This window comes from Rutilus rutilus (genome assembly GCF_951802725.1).
Source record: "Rutilus rutilus genome assembly, chromosome: 5".
Classification (NCBI taxonomy): Eukaryota; Metazoa; Chordata; class Actinopteri; order Cypriniformes; family Leuciscidae; genus Rutilus; species Rutilus rutilus.
In genome coordinates this window covers 12,382,134-12,399,972 of record NC_140213.1, presented here as the reverse complement: position 1 = coordinate 12,399,972, position 17,839 = coordinate 12,382,134, and the positions used below count along the sequence as shown (strand labels likewise).

The 17,839-nt window shown below is 37.8% G+C and overlaps 1 protein-coding gene across 9 annotated transcripts in view; it reads right to left on the bottom strand.

Annotated features, from left to right (window-relative positions):
• Positions 1–12,808, bottom strand: part of ppfibp2a (PPFIA binding protein 2a) — a 52,026-nt gene extending 39,218 nt beyond the window's left edge. For 4 of the 9 annotated variants that reach the window (XM_084409023.1, XM_084409024.1, XM_084409025.1 and 1 more), the window contains exons 1-4: positions 12,585–12,704; positions 5,441–5,527; positions 4,520–4,633; positions 1,978–2,109 (exon numbers count right to left, since the gene is read on the bottom strand). In XM_084409023.1, coding sequence (XP_084265149.1) covers positions 1,978–2,109; positions 4,520–4,633; positions 5,441–5,527; positions 12,585–12,632 — 381 coding nt within the window. In that variant the 5' untranslated portion in view covers positions 12,633–12,704. Of the gene's footprint in view, positions 1–1,977; positions 2,110–2,160; positions 2,266–4,519; positions 4,634–4,868; positions 4,956–5,440; positions 5,528–12,584 lie in introns of those variants that run through there. The other 5 variants (XM_084409028.1, XM_084409030.1, XM_084409022.1 and 2 more) reach the window with 4 other exon arrangements.
• Positions 12,809–17,839: the final 5,031 nt, after the last annotated feature.

Sequence of the window (17,839 nt, the reverse complement as noted above, 5' to 3'; positions counted from 1 at the left end):
TGTTGTTTGTTTCTTTCTGCGTTTCCAAGTCACTTGCATGGTTTGGGTGGAACATTTCAGGACATTCGAGAACATTATTCAACAGCACATCTACTATTTAACAAACCACAATGAGAAAACATGCTGTCTGCTCACATCAGCCTGGGCTTTCTGAAATCAACTTCTTTAGACGAGTAAATTTCTCACCCACCCATTTCACACAAGCCAAGGTCTCAAATATAAGAGCCTTTGTTAAAGAGCCAAGTGACTAAATGTCTTTTCCAGGATATACTGTGTGGGTAATCATGATTTGAACACAAACCAGCTTCTAATGTATCGTTTGAAATAACTTCATCGTCTGGGTACTAATCTTTAAAAACATATCAAGTTAACTCATAATTTAATTCATAAAGCTGTCATTAGCTGAGGAACTTGGCTTTCCTGTGGGAACCATAATAGCTTAATGACCTAAAAAAATAACAACGTTTAGTATGTCAGGCACCAAAAGCAGTGACAAAAATAACTGTAAATTTCAAAAGCAAAGACAGCAATAAAGTTGATCAAATTCAAGAATTTCAATTGTCAAACATAGCTTCCTGTAACATATTTCACACCAAAGGGAGCTGTGTTCTAATAAAAGTTAATAGTCGTCATAGTCGTAGTTAATAGTTAATGTGTCCAGCACGTGGATGAAAGAACTTTCATGTGAGACGCCATTGGACACCAACAGTGTGATAAACTAGATGGTAAACTGGCCTATCTATAGCAGGTAGAAGGCCGAGACCTCGTGTGAGAGAGAGATAGAGAGAGAAAGAATGGCATGCTACTGGAATGATCACGGGCGGATTGGTGCCATTCTTTCACTGTATGAAGCCAAGCAGTTGTCAGACGTCACATTGAGGTCATTCCTAACACTCTACCCATGCTAAAAACATTCTGGCTATTTGTCAGTTAGACTCAGCTTTGATACCGCTCTAGTTAATTACACAGAAATTTGTTCTGCTTGTGATGAATACAGCCCATTATGTTTAAATGAAAGGTACACAACCGCACAAACACATACAGCTCATGCCAGCACATCGTAATGCCAGAGGGAAGGTATATTTTAAATCAACCAGTTATATACCACAGTAGTAACTATAAACATAGTAATTACATGAAAATAGCACACAGTAAAATAAAAGACACATTTGTTGACATAAGCCCAAACACTATCTTACAAGCACTCATTTCAAATCACCACTTTTGTGCCAGCAGTTTTTTGTTTAACACTTTTCATTTTTCCCTGAACAACACACAGTACAGTTTATAAGACTTTGTTTGCAATATTCTGATTCAAAACACTTCGCAGTTTTAATACAAACAGTGTTGTCTAGATGGATTCACTTTGCCTATTCACATATTTGTACACACCTACAGTTCTTACAGTATACGTATTGATAGACTAAATGTATTTTCCAGGATATACTGTGTGGGTAATCACGATTTGAACACAAACCAGCTTTCAATGTAGCGTTTAAAATAACTTACACCTACAGTTCTTATAAGTATTGATAGATCAAAATTTGGCTCTTTTGAGATTATTGGTCAACAACTATCCCCACCTTAACAGTGGTGGTATTGTTATTGTGCATGCAATTAGGTCACATCATTTCATTATAGCAATTTTAAATAAGAAAATATCATCATTACCGCTCATTTACTCCCTGCTCTCTAGATCAGTATCAGCACTGAGCATTGAAATACCCATTTCGGTGGCAAAAATTCTGCAGAATTTGAGTTCTATAGCACAGATGCATGTTTTTTAGTCTGAATAAGAAGGCTTGGGTCCATGAGACCATGAGTCTTACTTCAATGACTGAAAATTGCTGTTTGCTGGCAATGATAATGTCTACATTATAACCAGACTATGTTTAGTCTTCAATCTGCATCTTTTAATCTACTTTGTGTGCAATCTGAATATTATATGGTTCTTCTTAAATTTCATCAGAGTTGTACCTCAGCTTTATGTTGTCTCTCAGCAATGTTGATGTGTTTGTCCTCCATGTTCCCCAGTTTTAGTTTTAGATAGGACACTTCCTCCATCAACCCCAGCTTCTGTGACTCTAGAGAACTCCTGCCCAGAAGTTCCTATTAGAGTCCACACACAAACATACTTGTAAATATACATATATAACTTACACACAAATAAGTGAAACTAAGAAACCATCCACTGAAGAAGGCATAAAGTCCGTTCAAAATCTCTGTACTTTGCTGTTCCACAATGGCTAAATATACACGGGTTATGAGGGCTAAATTTATACTTCTCTTGCAGGGACTGACACATGAGTGAGAGAGAGAGAGAGAGAGAGAGAGAGAGAGAGAGAGAGTACATTACATTTGAGCATAGTAAACAGAAAAGGTGTTAAAATGAAGTGATTGAACAGACTGTTGTCTCAAACACTGAATTATAGACAAAATGAAAAATATTTTACAGATAATTGGATCAAATATTTCAAAATCAGAAAGTGTGCATTTGACATGAAAGGCTGAACATGTGAAATTGGGTAAATTAACTGTGAAAAAGTATTTCCCATTTGAAGACAATCAAATCCAAATTCAGGTCAATCCTAACTGATGATCACCTGAATGCCTGCATTGCCACCAGCAGCTACAGCCCTGATTTCAATCGACTGGGGGATTTGTTTTAATGCAAGTCAACTGAATAAGTGGTTGATCTGAACCCTTGGCATAAAAGTTTGAGCACCCCTGGTGTAAAACATAAAAGCAGCATCTTGCCTTCTTTGATCTCGATGGTTAAACTCAGACACTGAACAGGAATATATTTTACAATACAGAAGCCCAAAAAACCTGTTTAAAATGTCGGTAGCTTGTGCTGAGGGGTTTTACGTGAGCTTTGAGACTTTCAAAGACAGCATATGGAAAATATTAGGCCCGTGTCATTGGAATTGGATTTGCCTTTGAAGGCCAAAACCTCAATGACCACAGGCACATGCCCTAAAAAACTTCCAATCTGAAGGCTGGAGATTTAATCAGCAATAGAGCTTTCAAAGCAAAGGCGAGTTAAACAGAAATATGCAATTAGCTTACAAGTAAAATTAGATTTAGAAGCAGAGGAATGTGAATTTAGTCTTTGAAAATGGTATGGATAAGTACAGAAGTCTTACCATGCCTTGAAAGAGTTTATCTTTATAAATGGTCCTAATGGCTCTAGCAGGAACGGCTCTAGCAGGTCTACTAAAACGTCAAAGCTTTAAGACCACTTTTTGCTTTTCTCACTTCTCACTTATTTTCACACTACACTCTTTTCAATACTACAGTTGTTGTTTTTTTTACTTTTTTCTGCTGGACACATTAATATGTATTTTCCCTTCCCCTTCTCTTTCCCTGACTGGCTGATTACAGAAGAAAATGCAGGTTACCTGCTGTCAACTAATTCCCAAGCTAATTAAAATGCCCAAATCAACACAGGCCTTGGAATACTGCCACCACTTTAAAATTTGGGTTGCCAAGGTGATGTGGTAACCAGACTCCTGGAATCCCACCCAAGAATTTCCTAACAGATGCCAAAGTTCCTTTTCAGGCACATCAGGTGCAGATTATTCTATTAATGTAAGCTGGTGCCTTAGAAAAGATATTTGAATATATTATATAAAAGCAGTTTAAAGGGAAAATCTAGTGCAACTATATTTTTATATTTTCTGAATCACAAATCTAGGAAGAATCCTTAGTCTAAGTCTTAATGCTATTTTGATCTCTAGATATGGCTCGGGTCCCTGCAAATAGAATAAAAAAAGTGACAAATCAACTAAGAAACTAGAGCACCCAATCTGATTAATGCATGACTGTTCATTTGAACATCCACCAAGCCTATAAAGAAACTTGGCCTGCCCAGTCAGGGTGAAGCAATGTAACCAGGGTTAGTCATAAACAGCAGAACTAATGATGTAGAGTAAATATGTAAAGGGTGATCTTCGCATTTTGCACAGTGCATATCAGTATTGTTAGCTTTATAAATCTGACACAGTTAAATGCAGACTTGGCAAAGAGTTTGTTATAAAAGTATGGGCCAGTTAAAATGTTTAATTTAAATATAGTAAAAGTGCTGGTGGAAAGTGCTAATGACTAATGAATCTATTACTATATAGACCTATATACTGTATGTATATAGGTCTATAACCAATAAAATATTATTTGACATCATTACATTACAAAGCAGTATTATCACTTATTAAATGGAATTATATATATATATAATTCCATGAAAATATAATTTGACATCATTACATTACAAAGCAGTATTATCACTTATTAAATGGAATTATATATATATATATATATATATATATATATATATTCCATTTAATAAGTGATAATACTGCTTTGTAATGTAATGATGTCAAATTATATTTTCATGTAGACAAAATATCTCTCTGAGAGCTTGTGATGGATTCACAACAATTCTTAAGTGTTTGAAATTATTTCTAATAAAAATATGCAAATTAAAATAATATTCTATTTTAATAAAAATGACCAATACCTGTTGAAGCATCTGCTCAGTGGAGTTGAGTTTGTGCTGATATTCCCCAAGAGAATTCTCTAGGTCTCTGATCTTCTGTCCCTGAGCCTCCACCTGATCCGTCAAAACACTCACCTGAGAAACAAGTTTAAAAGTTTGTTCATTTGAGGTACATCATCTTTGTCCATTGTCGTACTAAAGCTGTTTTCAAGTCTATAAGGAAAAACATCAATTTCAGTCTACTCATTACTGTTTTCAGAGTCAGACTAAATAAAAAATATTATATCATACAGATTTTCAAACAAATTAAAGCAATTTTGCGTATTCTCGTCAACCCAGTTGATCAGGAATATGCAGTGCAAGCACCTACTCTGCACTACTGTCAAAAACCCAACAAGCCAGAACAGGACTAATCCGTAAAGCCTTGTCTGTTCCCATGAAACACCACGAGTGTACTGGCTTTTTTCCCCAAGTGTTTTTTTGTACACTTGTAGTACAATGGCTTCAGTTATTTTATCCAACAACTAAACAGGTTTTGCTGAATGTATTTATAAAATGGATATTTAGCATTGAAACAGAACACTTACAAGTTTACTTTTAGTACATTGATATTAGTATACTTACTACATAACATTCTTGAACTTTACTAAAGTAGCCTACACTTAATAAAATGAATTTGAAGTATACTTATTTTTTTCGTAAGGGTGGTCATCAAATGATTCACAATATGTCTAAAAGATTTACCTTTTTCTCTCAGTGTTGATTATGTACAGTATTTGTATCGAAACATACAAAAATGTTTTAGGAATAATAAAATTTTTTGAATTTCATTGAATTTCATTGAATTCCATACAATACTCATATCTAAACTATTTGTTGCAACATCATACTGTCTAGATGGACATCAGTACATTATTTGTAACAGACTGCCCTATGTTTTACCTGTAAAACAAGAGACTCTTTATCCCCTTCTAGACGAGACAGACGCTCCTGGTAGCTCTCATCATTGCCTGGGCCTTGCACGTTGACCTGGAGTTCACATGTGTTTAGAGTTATGTTTACAATCAGTAGAGAAAAAAGCAAAATCCTATAAACTATGCCAACGCTATCTCATGACCAATTTGTATGAATTCGTACCAGTGAGTAAAATGTGACTGATTCGTACGAATTCGTACGACCTTTGTAAGATTTGTCTAAACCCCAGTGACGGTTAGGTTTAGGGGCGGGGTCAGAGGTAGGTCATTCGTACGAATTCATACGAATTGGGCAACTCGTAAAATATGTACGATTTAGCAAAAATCATACAAATTCGTACGAGTGAGGTCGTCTGAATTTGTACGAATTAGCCACCTCGTAAAATTCGGTTGACTATGCAGCATGAAGGCCACAGCTACCTTTACAGATGTGAACAGTAAATGGCTTTTATTGTTTTTCACAATCCTGATTCAGTTTCTATTGAATATGTCACAGCAAGTTTGCAAAACTTCACATTACCCAACCCACCTACGGTTTAAAAAAGGAATTTCTTAAGAGGTTTATTTGTTCTGATCAGGTTTATGTACTCAAGCTCCATGCAGTAATGTTGTGGGACTTGGAAAATGTCAATGATGTGTGAAATACTGTCTAAAAAGATTTAAGTTTGAATTTCTGATCTGTGCTACAATGTGAAACACAGTGAATGGTCTGCATTATGCCAGAGAAAACTTGAATGGTTGTTCTGATGTTTTATTAAATGTGTGTTGTATGCATGTTCACAAAATGTAATTAAATAAAGTGCATGTTTGCAATTTAGGAGTATAAAGAAAAGTAAAAAAAAGCTGTAAAAAATAGAATGCATTATACAGGGCAGAAAAGTGACTTAGTTTAAAGCAGGGGTGTCCAGACTCGGTCCTGGAGGGCCACTGTCCTGCAGAGTTTAGCTCTAGCCTGCCTCAACACACCTACCTGGAAGTTTCTAGAATGCCTTGATTATCCTTGATTACCTTGATTATCTAGAATGCCTTGATTGTCCTTGATTACCTTGATTATCTGGTTCAGGTGTGTTTTATTGGGGTTGGAGCTAAACTCTGCAGGACAGTGGCCCTACAGGAGCAGGATTGGACATCCCTGGTTTAAAGGAACCGTATGTAAGATTGTGGCCAAAACTGGTACTGCAATCACTTTCAAATTACTGTAGAGCGGTGTATCCCCTCCCCCTCCCCCCTGACTCGAGGTTGCCAGTTAGGCTGCAGGATCCAGCTGGAACGTAGTCTGCTACGAGGAGCTTCCAATGGCAAGTGACGAGTCCTACACAGTACGTTTTTTTTTCTGTTAATTATGTTTATGCTTCATGAGAGATGTTTTGCGTATTTTGGATTCATAACGAGGTCTTTTAGGTTTCGTAACGTTAAACATTTTTTATCCGACACGTTTGTAGCTGCAGCTGTGGTAACTAGAGCAGAGCTGGCAACCCGGATGCCGAAACACTACTGACTTCGTGATTAGTAGATAGGTGGAGGGTGGGGCATCAGGCCAAACACAACATGACAACATCAACATCAGTTGAGGGCTGCAACTTCACTTTTAAATGACAATATCCTGGCCGGTCTACTGTTGTCAGTGATATAAGTATTTGAAATGATCATGATTTCTTAATGTTTAGTGACATATCAGGGCCATTTTATGATTAATTGAAATACATTTCTTACATACGGTTCCTTTAAGCAATTATACTACTGTCTTCTAATCTGATTCTGTTCCAAGATTCCTGATATTTAACAACACTGGTAAAAGTCACTGTTTATGTCACTCCACTTGTCTGTAGTGTTAAGTTAAAGCAGAGTAGGCAGGGAGGAACAAGCTCAGTAAACCTATAATAGAATAAACAAAAAAAGACTTCACATAATTATAAAAAATAAATATAAGACAAACACATTTCCAAAACTGTAAAAGCTTAGGTTATAAACATAAAACATTCATAAATCATTTTATGATAAACATATTACTGTTTTAAGTGAACTCATTTACCCCCGGTTTCACAGACAAGGCTTAAGTCTAGTCCTAGACTAAAATGTAAATCTGAGCTATTTCAACTGAAAGAAACTTGCACTGACTGATCTTAAAACATGTCAGTGCATTTGTTTTGTCTTAAGATGCACACCAGTAATGCCTTTTTCTAAGGCATGTTTATAAAAATTACTTAAACGCCTAATTGAACTATGACCTAATCCTGGCTTAATCTAAGCCCTGTCTGTGAAACCAGGCCTTATAGTTATAAACGCAAATAATAATAATTATTATCATAATTATTAGGCTATTACATTTAGCTACATATTTGAAGACGCTTTTATCCAAAAAAGGAACAAAGCAATTTGTCAAATGTCAGTAGGTTAGATAATAATAATACAGGGCTAAGATTATCACAAATAAACACAAGATTTTGACGCAATCCTTGGGTTTGAGTGTGGAGCGCACGGAGGCGCCGGCGCAAACTCTTGCATTTTCCTATCAACAGTGGAAACAACTTAAAATACTATCATCTCTGGTCATACAGAAAAGAATAATACATCATTCGCAACTACTTTTATTTGTGTGAACTCACAATAACAAGAAAACGTTGTGCTTTTGTAAAATAAAATAAAACAATCAGACACGCTTTCATGATCTCCATGAACAGCGGAGATGGAGATATATATCAATATATATATATATATATATATATATATATATATTTATATCATATATAAACATATGTTTGCAGCCAACACTGATTTAGAAAACACTAGTTTATTAATAAATAATTAAAATTCCTCGTTATTTTTTCAGACACATTTATTACCATTAGCCTATAAATCCCCTCTCTGTTCCAGAGATATGGCTCTCATTCAGCACTGCGGGAAAAATATAATTTTATTATTAGATAAATAATATAATTCTATTATTAGATTATTAAATATTAGCCGTTGCTTCTAATTTTGCCTTAGAAAACCAGTAAAATAGATTTTTTTTTTCCATATTAATTTGTGAATATTTTAAATGTTTAATAAAGGGGCAAAAAGTCATAAACAAAAATCTGAAAATACGTCAATATTTATTTATTTTTGCGCAGCATTTGGTGTGTACAGTTCAAATTCAAGTTTTGGTGTCCAACTGCGTTTTAAAAATACAACAACCGTTCATTTTTAGTTTTTCAATTATGGGTTAAAAAAGGAAAAACTAATGGATGCAAAAGTACACGGCGTGTCTCATTCATTCAGTCATTTTTTATTTAATATTAAGAGTAGAAAAATTTGAAAATGGCATAAATATTAGATTTTTTATATTCTAATAATAGAATATGCAGCAGTTGCACGCAGCTTAAGAAACTTAACACATTTATTGCAACTAGGCTACATTTCATTTTCTCATCAAACAACTAGACTAATGAATGGATCGACGCAAATGAAGAGCCTTGACAGGACTTTCTTCTGTGTAGACCAGCAGTTCTTCAGTGCCAGGGGGTCTGTTGCTATAACCTACCGTAGCCTATTTTCCAGACTGTAGCCTAAAGTCACGTTTTTTATTATGAAACATGCTGTGATTTAACAAAATAACAAAGTGACTTAGGCCTTTATAATGCATTTAACGTCAAATAATCAAAATGTTGATTTTCAGAAGTAGGCGCGCCAAGAAGGCTATTCGCTGTATTTTGGTTAATTTTTGGTGTGCGCCAGAAAGATGTTCAAGGAGACCGGGACGCGCTAAAGCAGCGCATCATGTTGTTTTCTTTTTTTTTCAAAGGCGTGACATTTTGTAGTCAACCACTCGGTGAGTTGCACAGTTTTGAAAATGAACGTTAAGGGTTGTTTTAAGGACATGTTTGTGCATGCCCTTAGCCAGCCACTCTGAAGCGGTCAAAGGCGATTCTAAACGAGTCAAAAAGTCGAGACAGGACTGATCGTCAAAATTTCTGTGTCCACCACTCTAGTTCATCCAAAACAAACCAGAAAAGAGACTCAAAGTGCTATATACCGGAATTATCCTTTAATAATATTCAAGTAATTAATCAAAACAGCGTTACAGTTGTTGTTGCTTTAAGAAAATTTCCCGCTTGGCTTGAGTCGTTCGGTTCTGAGACCAGTGTATGAATATGCGTCCCTGTTATGACAGAATTTCTCATGATTTCTAGCATCTAGCATTTTTTGGAGGACACATTTTTCAGGTAAATGTGGGATAATGCTATAATATATTCTTATTTTTTTCACGTATGATGGCATGTTCTGTTGATTTTGTCTAATTTGACGTTCCTTTGCTTTAAGCCCGCGAAAAGTACTTGAGTCAGACTGCCTCTGGCTGTTTTACGTTACTGACTGATTTGGGAAGAGCCTTCAGAAAGTTGTGGAAAATGTCTACCATTCAATTAACAATGAAGAGGAGAGGAAAAAAAAAATAATTAGGGTGAGTATGTATCGCATGTTGGGATGTTTTAAGAAAATCAAGGTTTCTAGAGGATGATTCTCGGTGTGACAACGCCCTTGTCCATGACTAAACTTTTATAACTTAGCCTTTCATACCGTATTTCTTTAATAACAACTGTGGCTAACACTATATTTGCAGGGCTAGCCATTGTAATTAGTGATTATCTCCGGTTTTACATTTTGAGACTAAAAATGTCCTGCCGTTTGGATTGCAAGATTTTATGCGAGACTTTTCAGTAGTAATAACTTGTACTTTACAGTATTAGTTGTACTTTAGGTATCCCTGCAATTTTGCATTTATATAGCGCTTTTCTAGGTACTCAAAGCGCTTTACATGGAAGGGGGAATCTCCTCAACCCCTATGTTTCTGAAACTATGTTTCTCTGTCTTTGACGTGAATGTCTATCATAAATGCATTTTATAATTCTTGAAATATATTTACTGCCCACATACAAATGAGGTGAATAATAATCATCTTACTCCTTATGCATGTAGATTATTTCTCTACATCAGTTAACTTGTATGATCATAACATTTGATTAAGATAAAATCTGTTTTGTGCTTTTGTCTTTTACAGTAAACCATCTTCATCACATCCAACTGTTCAAGTACAGGAAGCCACTGACTGGACAAATGTGCTTACAAGAAAAGTCACTGCAGTCATCAAGAGTTGATGGGATATAGATCTGCTGCGCTAGCTGTGTGGATGAAGGGGCTCTTTCTGCATTTTGTGCCTATTTCGTCTTAAATTTGACACTTCAACACCCTGATGTTTCTTCAGCGGTATGTTTCGAAACTTTCTGTGGATGGTGACAAGCCTCTTCCTACCCTGGTTACCAGAGTAATCAACCTCTTACAGTAACATCTGCACAAATCCATCGCCTGTTCTGTTGTCCTAAATCTTCTCGGAGAACATTCACAATTGTCAAAGAAATCCAGCATATATTGGTCTCATTCATGCACGAGGCAAATTTTTCAATAACTTTAACTTTGGCTGTACTGCATTCAAGAAGTATAGCCATGTCAATTTTTAAGACAAACAGCTTCAGCGAGTAATAAGTAGAGATTAATGATGTCAAAAAAACTCAATGTGCAGTACATTATATTGCCTGTTTAATTAGCTGTATATCAATATATCACTTTTTTTTTTTTTGTATAGTATTCTACTGTATATACAATTTCTTGTACTTCTTGTACCTTTTTTTTGAAGGTGTTACAGTTTTAAATGACAGCTTTATACTTCTGATTATATTTGTTGAGTGAATTTTTATGTGTGATGAACAATTAATTGTCTCGACTCACACTGCTGCTGTGAGATGATGTAATACATTTCAAGTTATTCTCTTTGTAAAAGAAGGTTTATAAATAAAATTGAATATCTGTAAAATCTTTAGTTATCTAAGCCAGTTTCCTTAAGATATTTTGTTTTTGCGCACCATACGATTAAAACTGCATTGTCAATAGGGCATATCCTGGGGATCCTTTTAATAAGGTACAATTTTGTGCTTTTATTACATTACGTACAATTGTACCTTGGGGTACACAATTGCCCCTTAAATGGTACAAAGTTATAAGGTACAATTTTGTACCTCTCATTAAAGGTACATAAAGGTACCCTTCAGGGTACCACCCCAGTGACGGCCACTTGTACCCTAAAAGGTACCGTTTTGTACTTTTTTTTTTCTGACAGTGTATAGTGCTCAACATATGCCGCTAATATATTATATATATACGCATTATAATGGAACGGATTATTATTGCCGCTTCCATAGGCATCAGTGTTTATTTTACAAACTCTAAATGTATTCATACTTATGTGAATTTAAATGCCTGAAATCTATAATAAACATTATGTGGTTGAAAACACTGAATAGTTGTGATTGTAGGACATTCGTTGAGCGCGTCCGTCTCTGGCTCAGCTCCAGCCAACACACGAAAGCACATTTGAATTTAGCAGTTGTTCATGTGATGCACTCACGGTTCTAATTACACTGGTGTGATCGTATGCTCCAGGGACCAGCTTAGACTGATCACACCGGTGTGATCGTACGTGCGAAAGGGTTAAAAAGAGGTTTGTAAATAGATTGAATCGATGAGAAGTAGTATTCCTCCTGGCAGCCTAAATCTAGTAACTTTCAGACTTTTTTTTTTTTTTTTGGAAGGCTTCAACATTGCTCCTGGAAACCCATTCTCCAAGAAAGTTTATTTTCATGACCTGTGAATTTCAAGTAATCTCGATGACCTGATTATCTGATTTAGGTGTTTTTGATTGGGGTTGGAGCTAATCTCTGCAGGACAGTGGACCTGCAGGGTCAGATTTGAAGAATACTATTAAATGAACTTCCTGTCTATGGAACAATTGTATAAAACCAATATCACACTAGATATGGCACTCATAATTCTCCATAATCCTTTAATGCCATGCATGTATCACTGCATACATTTCACATCAGTCGTTATTACACATATATAAATGTATACTTTAAAAAGGCCTTTTTAATGTAACATGAGCCCTATATGACTTCCAGATTAATCAGCTTAGAAACAATTTAAGAAGTTCTTAACATATTTCAAATGCAAGATTAAGCATTTAGATAGACATTAGTGACAAAAATGAAAAAGCATTTAAGAACTGAAACGGACATGCTTACCTTTTTCAGCCAAGCAAAATGCTTGTAAAAATCAACGTCCCATTCCATTTTGTAGGGCCATTATAAGATCCTTCAGTCTGATACTATCACAACTATCTTAGATACTTCACACAGAAATGAAGAGTGTGAAAACTTGTTTTATTTCTTTTCATCCTTCAAGTACACATTATGTGTCTCCTCTCTCTCGTCTGAGTTTAGCTTTTGGTTTAGGTTCCTGAGCATCTGGTTTGGAGCAGCGGTCTGTAATATCAGGCTTCACTCCTACCAGCTGCTCTTTTTTATTTCCCTCCCTTTCCTCCTCATATTCTCTCCTCCTCCACTCTTTTTTCCTCTGCCAGACCATATTATTTATAAACGTTTTCTCCCCCTTTTCACTCTTTCTTATTAGCAAGTGCTGTGTTTGGGGGCTTTCTGTAGGGGAAGCACTTTCAAACATTTGAATAGAGAAAGTGAGTATGTGTGGATTGTTAGAGGTGGGTGCCCCAGAGGAGCAGTGTCCCTCAGAGAGGCCATAGCATCCACTTGAGAAATTATGGAGGTACCAGACAGCCTGCATTGTATTAGACGTGTGACAGTCAAAACTCTGTTGACAAGCCTTCATATGTTATGAATTTTCCAGCAGGATATTCCATAAAAGATGCAATATTTGCCATGTGGGTGAAAAAAAAAAACATAGTTATAAATGAAAATAGAAAAGACAAAAGATAATATTGTATATGTAGGTGTATTCTTCAATTTAATTATGGACACAAACAACACTTGACATTAAAGGAATAGGGTGAATATTACAAAAATGTGTGATATTTCATCCAAACAGGGTTAGAAAAATATGAATATTAAACTATTAAATAAATTTTTCAAGAAAATGGACCCATTTTAGGACATCTTATTTTATTTCATTTTAATATGACATTAATGTCATGGAATTAGGTGAAAAGGCACATTATTTATCTTATGCAATATCTTATTTATTTAATAATAAATTAAATATCTTTATTATGCAATATCTTATACAGGTCAGAAGTCAGACTGGATCAAAACATCCAGTTCCATCTGTCGAAGTCGAAGATCAGAGTCATCACGCCGGTATGGAGATGGGTTTGTTAAGGATCAGTGCCAATGGCTGTCGTGTCAATGATGCCTTCACAGGGGAGAGTCTAGTTGACACAATCTCTGCTGACACTTCAGGGATGTGTTGTGGTTGTGTCTAGGCACAGGTCCACCATATGATCTGGATATAGCCTGGATCCTGCTGACTACATCATGCATTGTATTCATGTCTAGGTGCAGGTCCACCATCTGATCTGGATAAGGCCCGGATCCGGCTGACTACAGTAAACCTTGGAATAAACAGAAAGACTAACATTAGCATAGATGCCATTCTTCTTATGATGTAAGGAGTACATCAGGTGTTATAGGAAGTGTTCCCGGTACAGGCTGACTTAGTTTATGCAGCCTTACAATCATTTAACTGATTTGAATAATAGAGATTTATAATGTTCTATGTGTATGCCAAGTTAAAGAGATGTGTTTTTAGTCTAGATTTAAACTGAATAGAGTGTGTATGCTTCTCGAACAATGCTAGGAAGACTATTCCAAAGCTTAGGTGCTAAATAGGAAAAGGATCTACCGTCTGCAGTTGATTTTGATATTCTAGGTATTATCAATTGCACAGAATTTTGAGATCGCAATAGACGTGAAGAACTATAATGCGTTAAGAGCTCGCTCAAGTTCTGGGAAGCTAAACCATATAGTGCTTTGTAAGTAATCAGCAATATTTTAAAATGTATACGGTGTTTAATAGGGAGCCAATGCAGTGTTGACAGAACAGGGCTAATATGGTCATACTTCCTGGTTCTAGTAAGAACTCTAGCTGCTGCGTTTTGGACCAACTGGACTCTGTTTATTAAGCGTGCAGGTAATCCACCCAGTAGAGTATTACAATAATCTAGCCTTGAGGTCATGAACGCATGAACTAACTGTTCCTCATTAATCATTTAAAGTATATGTCACCGGGTGACTATGTTCAGTGGGGGAGGAACGCACACGCCAGGGAAAGGGTTTCCCTCAGGGAATGTTTTTAATGTGACACTCAGCCAAATGGCTGTTTCCTGTGCCTGGATGTAAACAGTGACAATCTAGCGATCTAATAGATAAATCAGTTTCAGGTGTTCGGCGGGAAGAATCTATGCTGGCGATTGGCCCGCATGTGAGGCGGGAGTGCTTTATATGTTCATTGTTGCCGACAGCTGTGGGCAGCAGAGGCGGAGAGAACGCGGCAGAGGCGCGGGAGAGACCGGCGCCCAGGAAAGGGGCGCTCGGCCGACGAGTGCAATAGACGCGGAGAGAGAGCGGCGCCCAGGAAGGGGCGCTCGGCCGATGAGAGTGCAGCAGTTGCGGGGGAGAGACCGGCGCCCAGGAAGGGGCGCTCGGCCGACGATTTGATCGAGTGCGTTTGTAACGCGAAATCGACGCGATCATTACGGCTGCCGCCGTCACGTGGACACGGCCCCGATTGTCGGGTTGAGAGGCGTGTGTGCCTGCTTCGTGGTTCAATGTGAGGAGATGTGCGTCTGCCTGTGACTCCCCTGACCTGCATGGTATGGTGAGCTTTGCTCATATCCTGTTTTCTCTGCCAGTGAAACAAATGCTCCCTAAGGGATTCCCTCGGCCCGTCTGCCTTACTGCTCTACTGTTCTGCCGCTCTACTACCCTACTGTTGTACTGCTTTTTTTTCTCTCAACACAGCAACTAGCCAGCCCAGCCCAACTTCAAGGAGATGTTTTCTTGGACACTGTTCAATTGCCGTGGTCACAGTGAGTTTACTGTTTTGAAGTGTCCTGTTCTTAAAGCGTTCACATTGGGAAGGTTGATGTGTGTGCACGAGTGCTTTGACGGTTTTGGATTGTTTGGTCTGCATCTACAGTTCCAGAAAAACAGCCTCCTCTGAGCCCAGTGAAGAGCTTGCTAATGCTGTGAGTCATATGTATCCTCCACTCTCTGTCTGAGCCCAGTGAAGAACCTGCTAATGCTGTGAGTCATATGTATCCTCCACTCTCTGTCTGAGCCCAGTGAAGAACCTGCTAATGCTGTGAGTCATATGTACCCTCCACTCTCTGTCTGAGCCCAGTGAAGAACCTGCTAATGCTGTGAGTCATATGTATCCTCCACTCTCTGTCTGAGCCCAGTGAAGAACCTGCTAATGCTGGGAGTCATATGTATCCTCCACTCTCTGTCTGAGCCCAGTGAAGAACCTGCTAATGCTGTGAGTCATATGTATCCTCCACTCTCTGTCTGAGCCCAGTGAAGAACCTGCTAATGCTGTGAGTTATATGTATCCTCCACTCTCTGTCTGAGCCCAGTGAAGAACCTGCTAATGCTGGGAGTCATATGTATCCTCCACTCTCTGTCTGAGCCCAGTGAAGAACCTGCTAATGCTGTGAGTCATATGTATCCTCCACTCTCTGTCTGAGCCCAGTGAAGAACCTGCTAATGCTGTGAGTTATATGTATCCTCCACTCTCTGTCTGAGCCCAGTGAAGAACCTGCTAATGCTGTGAGTTATATGTATCCTCCACTCTCTGTCTGAGCCCAGTGAAGAACCTGCTAATGCTGTGAGTCATATGTATCCTCCACTCTCTGTCTGAGCCCAGTGAAGAACCTGCTAATGCTGTGAGTCATATGTATCCTCCACTCTCTGTCTGAGCCCAGTGAAGAACCAGCTAATGCTGTGAGTCATATGTATCCTCCACTCTCTGTCTGAGCCCAGTGAAGAACCTGCTAATGCTGTGAGTCATATGTATCCTCCACTCTCTGTCTGAGCCCAGTGAAGAGCCTGCTAATGCTGTGAGTCATATGTATCCTACACTCTCTGTCTGAGTCCATTGAAGAGCCTGCTAAAGCTTGAAGAACCTACTAAAGCTGTCTCTGTCTGAGTAGAGAACGAGGAACTGCTGGTCGATTCCTTCTGGGAGTAATTGCTCACTTCAAAGACTTTTAATCAATTAAAATATAAAACCTTTTGAATCTATTCTGTGTCCTGTCCTGACTTTGTGGGAATACGGTCTTGCTCCTCAGGGTGGTACGCAATTTAGGGAGGGGCGGCTAGCGCGCGCCCCCCTGCCTGTGACATATATGTCATAATTTAGGCATATTTTTAACCCTCTGGGGTCTGAGGTGTTTTTGGGGTCCTTGAGATGTTCTGACATGCCCTGACATTTGTGCTTTTTTCAGTTGCTTATAAACATATTAATGGCAAAGGTGTAATTACACTCTATTTAGCACAAACAGGGCTACCATAATATGTGAGCAACATGTATGTACATGTTTTCATTTTTGAGAGAATAATGTTTATGCATGGTAATTGAAAACTAAAAATGAAAGTTTCTGAAATAAGGCCACAAAACACATACTAAATATGTGTCAATAAGACTTTTGACTAATGGATGTCGTCGCCTAGAGTTTTTTCTTCAAAATGATGTGAAAATCATCCTGCCTAATCATTCACATAAAACGATACATTGATTTAAATTTTGTGAAACACTTTTAGTTTGGAAAGGCAATATTCGGATGGGGCGTAAACGATCCAACACCATCATGAATATTTAGTGGTTCACACCTGAGAAGTTCACACCCATAATGAGCCATTCATTCAGGTGTGTCACTGAGCCACAGGAAAGAATGCAAGGACTATATATACAGTGAGGAAAATAAGTATTTGAACACCCTGCTATTTTGCAAGTTCTCCCACTTGGAAATCATGGAGGGGTCTGAAATTGTCATCGTAGGTGCATGTCCACTGTGAGAGACATAATCTAAAAAAAAAAATCCAGAAATCACAATGTATGATTTTTTAACTATTTATTTGTACGATACAGCTGCAAATAAGTATTTGAACACCTGAGAAAATCAATGTTAATATTTGGTACAGTAGCCTTTGTTTGCAATTACAGAGGTCAAACGTTTCCTGTAGTTTTTCACCAGGTTTGCACACACTGCAGGAGGGATTTTGGCCCACTCCTCCACACAGATCTTCTCTATATCAGTCAGGTTTCTGGGCTGTCGCTGAGAAACACGGAGTTTGAGCTCCCTCCAAAGATTCTCTATTGGGTTTAGGTCTGGAGACTGGCTAGGCCACGCCAGAACCTTGATATGCTTCTTACAGAGCCACTCCTTGGTTATCCTGGCTGTGTGCTTCGGGTCATTGTCATGTTGGAAGACCCAGCCTCGACCCATCTTCAATGCTCTAACTGAGGG